This window comes from Heteronotia binoei, chromosome 8 (genome assembly GCF_032191835.1).
Source record: "Heteronotia binoei isolate CCM8104 ecotype False Entrance Well chromosome 8, APGP_CSIRO_Hbin_v1, whole genome shotgun sequence".
NCBI classification, from domain to species: domain Eukaryota; kingdom Metazoa; phylum Chordata; class Lepidosauria; order Squamata; family Gekkonidae; genus Heteronotia; species Heteronotia binoei.
Genome location: NC_083230.1, coordinates 108,190,145 through 108,201,568, shown reverse-complemented (window position 1 = coordinate 108,201,568; position 11,424 = coordinate 108,190,145). Strand labels below are relative to the sequence as shown.

General features: G+C 44.0%; 1 protein-coding gene across 1 annotated transcript in view; it reads right to left on the bottom strand.

The window, feature by feature from the left end:
* Positions 1–5,995: 5,995 nt before the first annotated feature.
* LOC132575760 (1-phosphatidylinositol 4,5-bisphosphate phosphodiesterase zeta-1-like) overlaps positions 5,996–11,424 on the bottom strand; it is a 62,170-nt gene continuing 56,741 nt past the window's right edge. Inside the window, exons 12-13 of the mRNA XM_060244450.1 lie at positions 10,723–10,872; positions 5,996–6,139 (exon numbers count right to left, since the gene is read on the bottom strand). Of these exons, the coding sequence (XP_060100433.1) occupies positions 6,051–6,139; positions 10,723–10,872 (239 nt within the window). The 3' untranslated portion in view covers positions 5,996–6,050. The remainder of the gene's footprint in view (positions 6,140–10,722; positions 10,873–11,424) is intronic.

Genomic DNA, 11,424 nt, shown 5'->3' with positions numbered 1-11,424 from the left:
ACAAGAACTCGTGGGTATTCAATGAAATTGCTGAGCAGTCAGGTTAAAACAGATAAATGGAAGTACTTCTTCACCCAAAGGGTGATTAACATTAACATTGTCACAGGAGGTTGCGGCAGCTACAAGAATAGCCAGCTTCAAGAGGGGATTGGATAAAAATATGGAGCAGAGGTCCATCAGTGGCTATTAGCCACAGTATGTGCGTGTGTGTGTGTGTGTGTGTGTGTGTGTGTATATATATATATATATATATATATATATATATATATATATATATATATATATATATATACTGGCCACTGTGCAACACAGAGTGTTGGACTGGATGGGCCATTGGCATGATCCAACATGGCTTCTCTTATGTTCTTATTTCCATCAGTCGGCTTTATATGTTTTGGTTATTTCCCCATTTTTTTGTGGGGGAAAATATTAAAAAGTTTGTCAAATCTTAAGAGTTCAGCCAAATTCTCACCGAGGGGGGTTGAACAATGGAGCCCAAAAGTAAGTATTTAAGGCGAGGGAGGGGGGTAGGAAAGAAAGAGCACAATAACATTTAGAGGTTCCAGAGCTCCGCTCCTGTGAGCTCCTGCCCAAAATGAGGCCTGCCAGGAAGACTTCCAAGTGTTTAATAAAAAGGGTTTAAAAAAAAAAAAGCTATCGTTGCAGGGTGCTGCTTACAATTGGCAATGAAATCATTTTTAAAAAAAATCATGATTAGAGCTAAGATATGATAATACATCACTGATTCTGTCAGGACCCACAGTCAACCAATAAAAACTTTCTGACAATTTAAAAAAGTTGAGCTCTGTATTCAGACTTGCTGAAAGTATTGCCCTGAGTACTGTTGTCTTATGCAGTACAAAGCTGTGGTTTTGGTAAAATAAATACATGAGGATTAGAAAGGCAAACAGAATTCAAATAAAGCCAAGTCCTTTTGCATTAACATACTAACTGGCTGCACTCTGCCCCCCCCCTAGACCACTTGTGACACAAAGCTGCCGTCCATGATGTGGGTAAGAACCACAGCTTTTTTTGTAGCAGGAACTCCTTTGCATATTAGGCCACACACTCCTGATAACCCAATCCTCCAAGAGCTTACAGGGCTCTTAGTAAAGGGCCAATAGTAAAGGAGAATTGGCTATATCAGGAGGTGTGGCCTAAATATGCAAAGAAGTTCCTGCTACAAAAAAAAAAAGCCCTGGTAAGAACTCACTTGAGCACAGAGAATCTCTCTCCAATTTTCCACTATGTTCCATTTCTGATATTATTTTTATTATTATTTTTAATCTTGCATTTGTGAACAAACAATAAGCTCATCCAGGCTGAAATTTCAATTACAGGTTTGGGAAGCAAGCAAGCAAGAATAAATTACTTCTAAAAATCAAGGGCGTTGGGCATCCAAATCCATCTGTTTCTCAAAGTTCCTGCCCTTAAAGATCAATAAATATTGATTTCAGATTCTTCTTACTATACTGGGGTAGTGTAGGTTTTTCATTTTGGTACCTTTCTTTTCTTTTTCTTTTCTTTTCTCACTATAAATAATTGTGGACATTTGTTTTACGGTGACTGCTGTGCGCTTGAGACAGTTTCATGGTGTTACTGCTACACTGAAATGGAATGATCATTTAAAAAACAAAAATAGGAGACTGATTTTAACCGGCGGTATGCGGTCAGGTAATCATATACATTGCCCCTCTAAATAGCCTACTGCAGCAAAGGTAAATCACTCCTATTACAATTCACATTAGTAATACTTTAAGCCCTCCCAAAAATGTCATGCCTACCTAATGTTTTCCACCATTGATTTTCTTTTCATTTACAAATCTTATAAAACTTACCATTTGGGAAAGAGTACACAATAACACATATCCTTCATAATAAATACACACCACTTCTCCGTGATTTAAATAAATAGATGCATCACCCATGGTGTAGTATAGAAAGCCAGCTAGGTATCTGGGAAAGAGAAACTTTAGAACATGTGCAAGATGCTTATTAAGTGCTGAGCACACACCTGGCTGTCTTCCGACCAAACCTACTTTTCCAAGGCCTAACTGATAACTTTTTCTTTTATTAACCACCATTTGCAAACCCTACCCATGCATTTAGAATACGTTCTGATCTGTTTGTGGAACTCAATCTTGTAGAGTTAGGTGTGTCTAACTCTGCCATAGTATTAAGCCAGGGGTGGCCAAACTTGCTTAATGTAAGAGCCACATGGAATAAACTTCAGATGTTTAAGAGCCGCAAGACAAGGAAGGAAGGAAGGAAGGAAGGAAGGAAGGAAGGAAGGAAGGAAGGAAGGAAGGAAGGAAGGAAGGAAGGAAGGAAGGAAGGAAGGAAGGAAGGAAGGAAGTCTTCCTTGGTGGTCTCTCATCCAAGCCTTATGATGAGCCCAGCAAGGGGCTTTCAAGGCAAGTGAGAAGCACAAGAAACACGGAAGGAAGGAAGGAAGGAAGGAAGGAAGGAAGGAAGGAAGGAAGGAAGGAAGGAAGGAAGGAAGGAAGGAAGGAAGGAAGGAAGGAAGGAAGGAAGGAAGGAAGGAAGGAAGGAAGGAAGGAAGGAGAATAGAATGGGGGAGGGAGAGGTGGAAAGAAAGCAACTTTAGCTTTAAATGCATTCTCCAAGCTGCTGACTGGCTTGACTTAGGAGAAGTGATTTAAAGAGAGAAATGCCTTCTCCGAGCTGGCCTACAGGGCTGTGGGGGCTTCAAGAGCCACACAACATGTGTGAAAGAGCTACATATGGCTCCCGAGCCACAGTTTGGCCACCTCCATATTAAGCTGTAAGAAACCTATTTTTGCCAGCTGCTTAGTCAGTTTCTGCCAGTGTGGCACTATGGAACTGCGATAGCTCCAAAAGTAGTTTTGCCACTGATGCTTTTTTTTTTTTTTACAGAAAGTATTTTTCCTATCTGAATTGTTTTCTTATATTATCAATATTTCAGTAGTCTTCTAAGGATGAGATGAAAGGAGTGGGGACTTGGGAGAAAGTGACCACAGAATTATGGTTCTGAATATGCATTTCAGCAGCAATATCCAATTAAGTATATTGAAATTGTCTTATTTAAATTGTGGATACGTAGAACAGATTGCTCATTTCAATGCCCCAGAGTCAGCATTAAACCAATTCCCCTGTCTAGCCTGGCCATAATAGTCTTCAACCTGCCCAGAAGATGTATATTAATAACATCATTATGAGATTATTTTTTATATATTATTTTATTTAGTTTTTCAGTATCTAAAATACAAACACAAATTATAACACAACACATCGAGTGTAACATTTCATACTCCCAACCAATATTCCCTCTGAGCTGTGGAGTCTTGTGAGCAAAAATTATTCTTTGTGAGCTCCTGGCATTAAAGTTGTGAGCTACAGCATAAATTAACTTGCTCTGGGGCCATTTTTTCCTGAGCTAAGACAACAAGGTGTGAGCCTGAGTCAGTTTAGAGGGAACACTGCTCCCACATATAGAAAGGAAGAAGCATTAGAGTAACCCATGAAACACACAAGAAACACTTTCTGTCTTGCTTTACTATCCCAAGACATTATAAATAATGCCTATATGTAATAAATATATCTAACCATTGGAATCATCATCATCATCATCATCATCTTACTTAATTGCCCCATCCCAGCTTCTGCTGGACTCTGGATGATGAACAACATAGATTAAAACAATAGACAATAGACAACAGATACATTGAGTCCTCTTCATTTTCTCTTTTATACAGGGATTTTTTTGAGCAGGAACACACGGGAACAGAGTTCTGGCTGGCTTGGCATCAGGGGTGTGGCCTAATATGCAAATGAGTTCCTGCTGAGCTTTCTCTACAAAAAAGCCCTGTGTGAAACATTGGTGATGTCAGGGGTGTGGCCTAATATGCAAATATATCCCTACTGGGCTTTTATCTACAAAGAAGCCCTGCTTTTATAAACAAAGGGATTTCTTTCATTTCTCATTGCTTTCTCTCTCTTTCTGCACACACACACACACACACACACACACACGGAGTGGTGGTGCCATAGGAAGACAATAGCAAGGTTTGGGAAGACGTTGACTGCCTGTAGCAGTCTACAGACTGAAATTCTGAAATTTTGCAGAACTTCCCTTCCCTTCCTGCCTTCCCGTTCTTCACATTTCTCTTTGATCAAAAGGCAATTGCTTAGAAACTGACTCTAAATATATTACAAGAAAAAAAAGAGGGAAATAAAATGGATTGTTAGTTTTCAGGGAGAAACTGGGTAAAGAATTAAGAGCATTTCTCTTAACAATGCTCTTAACAAGAGCTAACCAATTTCCTCTCTAATTACAGCAGAGAAACTGGAAGGTCGAAGAGCCAAAAGTGCTGGTCCCACCATCATGCCACCCCAAGCAGCTGCTGCTGCTGGCCCTATAGGCAATTCCCTCAGGTAATGTTCATGAGGATGTGGAATGGTATAGCATAATTCATCAGATCTTGGAAGCTAAGCAGGGTCAGTACTTGGATGAGAGACCACCAAAGAAGGCTCTGCGAAGGCAATGGCAAACCACCTCTGCTTCTCACTTGCCTTGAAAGCCCCTTGCTGGGCTCATCATAAGGCTTGGATGACAGACCACCAAGGAAGACTCTGCAGAGGAAGGCAATGGCAGACCACTTCTGCTTCTCAGTTGCCTTGAAAGCCCCTTGTTGGGGTCACCATAAGGCTTGGATGAGAGACCACCAACGAAGACTCTGCGGAGGAAGGCAATGGCAAACCACCTCTGCATCTTGCCCTGAAACCCTATGGGTTTACCCTCAGTCAGCGGCAACTTGACAGCACTTGCGTACTGTAGTGTATCGTGCTTCAGTTAAGCACCGCGCGACACGCAATAGTGGTGACCAGGGGGAATCCCCTGGTCACTAGACACAGCGCGCGAAAGCGACCCGCCAATCAGGACCAGTGGCGGGAAGTTTGACGGGCCAGGATAGGTCTGGGCCAGCTAAGGGGCCGTTCCGGGTAGAGTGTATATAAAGCGGGTCCCGGCCCGCGTTGCCCCATCTTGTTGTGATGTACCAGCAAATAAAGCATGTTGCCTTCAACATATCTCGTCTCCGAGTACATTACACTGGCGACGAGGGTGGGATCTAGGTAGGAAGACATCCCCGAGGGGAACCTGACCTGGCCGAAGACGAGGAAGGCGCTGAACAGCAAGAACCGAGACGCCCGCCGCCACCATGGTGAACACTAGTGTAACGACGGGCCATCTTGCCGAGTTCAACCCGGACCACCCCGAGAGGTGGGAAACGTACACCGAGCGAGTCGACTGCTACTTGCGAGCCAACTTAATTACAGACGACAACAGAATGAGGGACGTCCTGTTGAGCGTCTGTGGAGAGGCGACCTTCGAGACCGCCCGAGATCTCTCGGCACCAGCGAAGCTCACCGAGAGGACATATGGGGAGGTCGTCAGACTCCTCACAGGGCACTTCATGCCCCAACCCTCCATAGTGGCCCGCAGATTCCTCTTCCACAAGAGGGATCAGAAGTCCGGAGAGACAGCGGCGGTCTACCTGGCCGCTCTCCACCAAATCGCGGGGAACTGCGAGTTTGAGAAACGGGAGGAGGCCCTGAGGGACCGGTTCGTCTGAGGCCTCCGAGACGAAAGGCTGCAGCAGAAGCTTTTTGCCAAGGAAGAGCTCACCCTCCAATAAGCCTTCAACGAGGCGACGGCCTTCGAGAGGGCCACCAGAGCATACAGCCACCCACGTGGAGAAGCCGTCCACCAAGAAGAAATAGCGCCGGGGGACCGAGAGGAGGAATAAGCCTTCCAGCTCTGGCGGCCACAAAGAATAGACCCAAGAGCCCCCACGAGGCAACGAGCGACGGAGAGGGCCCCCACCACCAGGTGTGCCGGCTGCAGCGACTCCCACGAGAGAAAGGACTGTCCGTACATTACACGTACATAATTTCTATAAGCCCCTGCAGATATTTTCTAGCGCTGCCAGAAAACAGTCCGATGCCTGCTAAGTTGACCACGGTTGCTTTATTGAAGCGCAGCTGGGTGTCGGGGAGCAGCGAGGATGTTATTGCTGATGGTACCAGATGTACACAAACAGAGAGGCTGGACTGAGGGCAACGCCAAGTTTGGAAACTAGTGGGATGTAGCGGTAACCTGTGAATGAATCATAACAGCGCAGTTAGCAACAGTTGCGGCAGGCAAGTTGGATTTCAGGCTTGGCAAACATAACAACAACTGCAAGAAACTCTAAGGAAAGCATTCAGAAGTTTTACTAAGTTAGTACTAATTTTTTTTAAAGGTTATTGTTTGTTTGTTTGTTTGATTGATTAGATTTATATCCTGACCCCTCCCCCAGAATGGGGCTCAGAGAGGCTACAAAAAAATACAACAACAATCAGGGCTTTTTTGGTATCAGGGACTCCTTTGCATATTAGGCTACACAAGGGGTCGTTTTCTAGAAAAATAGGTGGTGGAGCTCATCCAGGGAATTGTTATGCAGCTGCACCTGCTATTCAATGAACAAGGTGGGAAGGAGGTGGGGGGACTCTCAGAAAGGTTCAGGAGCTGCGCTCCTGTGAGCTCCCGCTGACTCTGAGAGAGACAAAGTGTACGTGTGAGGGCTCAACAGTAAGAACTAGGGAGGGAGAAAAGGAGAAAAAGAGAGAAAATCAATTAACAGTTGCTGGGTGGCAGAAGAAGAAGAAGAGGAGGAGCTTGGATTTATATCCCATCATTCACTCAGAGTCTCAAAGTGGGTTACAATCTCTTTTCCCTTTCTCTCCCCACAACAGACACCCTATGAGGTAGGTGGGGCTCAAAGAGCTCTGTCACCCAGCTGGCTTCATGCAGAGGACTGGGGAGATTAGAGTCCTCCACTCTTAACCACTACATCACAAAGAGAGAGAGAGAGTGTGTGTGTGTGTGAGAGTGTGTGTGTATGTAGAGATGTTGTGGGGAGGGAGAACTGGCAAAATCCAGTTGGAATGTGCATTGAAAGTGCATTATTTAGTGTGTGTGATTGCAGCCTTAGTATCCCCACATCTGGACAGCTTGGCTATTAGAATATATACAAGTGGGGACCAGTGTTCCCTCTAAGCTGAATTAATGTGAGCCAGCTCACAGATTTTTAACCTGCAGCTCAAACATCTTTGTCTTCGCTCAGGAAGGATGACCCCAGAGCCAAATAATTTATGCAGTAGCTCACAATTTTAATACCAGTAGCTCACAAAGTAGTGGGGGGTTTTGCTCACAAGATTCTACAGCTTAGAGGGAACATTGGTGGAGACCAGCAAGAAACTTGTGGGAGCAGCCATACCATTACTCCTACCTTTGCTTCCTCCCCTGTCCCCTGTACTCTGGTTGGTACTTGGATGGGAGACTTCCGTGAAACAGCAGTTGTCAGGAGGACAGGGGCAGGCTTTATTCAGCCACCTCCCTGACTATCCTCCATGCCACCAGTAGGGGTCAGTCATAGGAAGGAAGGAAGGAAGGAAGGAAGGAAGGAAGGAAGGAAGGAAGGAAGGAAGGAAGGAAGGAAGGAAGGAAGGAAGGAAGGAAGGAAGGAAGGAAGGAAGGAAGGGGAAGTGAATGAGAAAATAGTGCAGGAAGGTAAAAGGAAGGCCTCCTGCAAGTCCTTGCTTGTCCCCTGCTTGTAAATAGTATTTGTTCAGCTGATATACACAGGGCTTTTTTTGAGCAGGAATGCAGTTCTGGCTGGCTTAGCATCAGGGAGTGTGGCCTAATATGCAAATGAGTTCCTGTTGGGCTTTTTCTAGAAAAAGCTCTGTATGAAACAAGGGTGATGTCAGGGGAGTGGCTTAATATGAAAATGAGTTCCTGCTGGCCGTTTCCTACAAAATAGCCCTGGATATACCCATAGTAACTCTCCCGCCACTTTCCAACAGAACTTGAATATGTGGTTTTAGGAGCATTTAAAGCCAGTTCTGCAGTAGACCTTTAATCCTGCTTCAGGCCTGTCCCCAAACTGACCTTCTACACTAGAATCATAGAAAGCAACTCTGTGAGTCTATGATTCTATTATTCTAGTGTAGACAATCAGTTTGGGGACAGGGCTGAACCTGGATTAAAGGTTTAATGCAGAACTGGTTTAAATCTACTCTGGGCTGTGGTTTCTCTGTGTTCTGCAGAGTCTACAGGGCATTCCTAAAAAGACCAACTTAATTTACTTTTTGCAAAATGGAAAAATACCAAGTTCTTCAAATAACTTGGTTGTTTGTCCTTGTGCTTTTGACAAATAAAGTAGAGATTAATTTGATTTAATGATTCTAGAAAATCATTCTAGCGTGTAATTTCAGTAATCATCTCTCTTTTGTATTGCTCACTTCATATTGTTAGATTTGAATGTATTTCTTGTTTGGGGTTTTTTTATCGGCGCATTGATAGTGATAAATGGATAGGTTTTCCTTTAATAATAATGTTGTTTGATACTGGCTGACAGCAGATACACTTTGTCTTTTCATCAGAGTCTAAATATTTCATGGAGGTTTGCGTGGAACTGAAATACAATCTAATAATTCTATGGATATTTTATTGTGTACCATATGTCATATTACACTCGGAGTCGTATTTTATTAACTGGGCTTTGTGCTTGTTGCAAATTTGTGACTGCAAAAAAATAAATAAATAAAACATTTGACTGATTTCTATCACACAAACTTTTTATATTCTCCTAAAATGTTCCCATTACTTAAGATGTAACTTTTATTAATGGTTCATTGCTCTAATGTAATTCCTCTAAAGAAACTCAGACTATCTGTAATCCAGTTAACATTCTTCAGTCAAACCCAGAAATTTGCAAGCCTTTTAATGGATGTGGGAAATTCTCAGTGCGTGTTTGAAGCAATATAGAGGGCAAATGATTCGCACAATGGGGTTACATGTGCAAAAATGTCTCCAACACTACAACAAATCATGACATTTTTACATCTGGGGTCCCCAACCTTTTTGAGCCTATGGGCAGCTTGGAAATTCTAGCACAGATAGGGCTGCCAGTTGTGGGCAGCCAATCCCCCAGTTTGGAGACCCTCCACCCGCTTCAAGGTCATCAGAAAGTGTGGGGGGGAGGGAAATGTCTGCTGGATGCTCCATTATGCCCTATGGAGACTGATTCCCATAGGGGATAATGGAGAATTGATCTGCGGGTATCTGGGGCTCTGTGGGGGCTGTTTCTTGAGGTAGATGTAACAAATTTACAGCATAGCGACCAGTACCTCTCCTCAAAACACCCTCCAAGTTTCAAAAGGATTGGGCAGGGGGTCCAATTCTATGAGCCCCAAAAGAAGGTGCCCCTATCCTTCATTATTTCCAGCAGAGGGAAGGCATTTAAAAGGGTGGGCCAGAACTCTCTTTGGAGTTCAGTTATGCCTGTCATAACTTTGCTTCTGACTCCACCCCAAGTCTTCTGGCTCCACCCCCAAAGTCCCGAGATATTTCTTGTATTGGACCTGGCAACCCTATGCCCAGGACAGTGGAACCAACCCTAAGTAAAGGACAGTGGAACCAACAACAACCACAGGAGGTTGGGCCAGCTATAAAATGAGTTCCTGCTGGGTCCTTTCTACAAAAAAAAGTCCTTCTGTCTGCCCTCACTCGGCCCTCACTAACCCCTTGAGGTAGGATTGCCAGGTCAAACTGCTAGTGCAAATGACCTGCTGGTTCAAATGACCCAATGATGTTCTAGTGCGGGAACTCTGGAGTGTCTATAGTCAGCTTCGCTGGCCCAGTTCAGCAGTCTTCTTAGTTGCCTATTACCATGCTGTAATCACTAATAAAGAGCTGTGATCAACTGCAAAGAGAGTCCTCATGCCTCGAACCTACTATTTAACAGCATGGTACAACGCCATAGAGTCCATTCTCCAAAGAAGTCATTTTTCCCCCAAGGGAGCTGATCGTTGGAGTCTGGAGATCAGTTGTAAAAACAGGAGATCTCCAGGCCCTACTTGGAGGTTTGAAGCAGCCAAAAAGGAGAATCACGGACAGGAGAAAAACAACAACAAACAATACCGTGATTAAACCAAAACGCCACCCATTCACAAGTACGTAATGAATATTTGTATACTATTTTTAAAGCTCACACCAAATCTCATTCAACAATTCACACAACAATTCATAAATACAATATAAAAGTGCCACAGTATCCAATGTCCGTGAAAACTTGACCCCTCGTTGATAAAGATCATCTTGGAAATGGAGGCTGATGTCTCTGTTGTAGGAGGCATAAGAAGTTTCTTTACCTAGTGGAAGAATGGACGTTTGAGTGTTACAAGCACGTTTTACCAAACACTTTCTGCCTTTTGAGTGTGGAGTCTGCACTGTAAGCAAGTTTTCATGGATGCTGGAAATTGTGGCACCTTTATATTGTATTTATGAATTGCTGTGTGAATTGCTGCATGAGATTTGGTGTGAACTTTGAAAATAGTACACAAATATTCAGGGGTGGAATTCTAGCAGGAGCTCCTTTGCATATTAGGCCACAACCTCTTGATGTAGCCAATCCTCCAAGAGTTTGCAAGGCTCTTTTTTGTAAGCTCTTGGGGGATTGGATACATCAGAGGTGTGTGGCCTAATATGCAAAGGAGCTCCTGCTAGAATTCCACTCCTGCAAATATTCATTACATACTTGTGAATGGGCAGCATTTTTGTTTGTTGGGGGTGGGGTTACCACTTGGAGGTTGGCAGCCCTATTTCTATACCCAGTTACAAACTACTTATCTTACCTTTATTCATACTTGTAAATGACAGAGTATATTGGCCAAGGAAATCATTGGCAAGTACACACATCCGATCTTCTACAATAAAGCGTATTAAGGCAAGGTCCGGAACTTGGATGTTGAAGGTGAACGATTCGTCCCATCTAGGATTAAAAGCTGAAATCACACAGGAACAGAAAAAAACTGTCAAGAGAGAACACATTCAAAGCAAAAGCATCAACTTCAAGTGTCAGCTGAGATTCGGTTTCCCGGTGGCACAGACAGGCCTGTCAAAAGACCCGCCCCCACAACCAGGGGTGGAATTCTAGTAGGAGCTCCTTTGCATATCAGGCCACACACCCCTGATGTAGCCAATCCTTCTGGAGCTTACAAAGCTCTTTTTTGTAAGCTCTTGGTGGATTGGCTACATCAGGGGTGTGTGGCCTAATATGCAAAGGAGCTGGGGTGGAATTCTAGCAGTAGCTCATTTGCATATTAGGCCACATCCTCTGATGTAGCCAATCCCCCAAGGGGTTACAAGGCTCTTTTTTGTAAGCTCTTGGAGTATTGGCTACATCAGGGGGTGTGTGGCCTAACATGCAAAGGAGCTCTTGCTAAAATTCCACTCCTGCAAAGGAGCTCCTGCTAGAACTCCACCCCTGCCCACAACAAATGCACACTGCACACGGTGGAGCTTTCGCTGTGCATTAGTGGATTTGGGCCAAACTT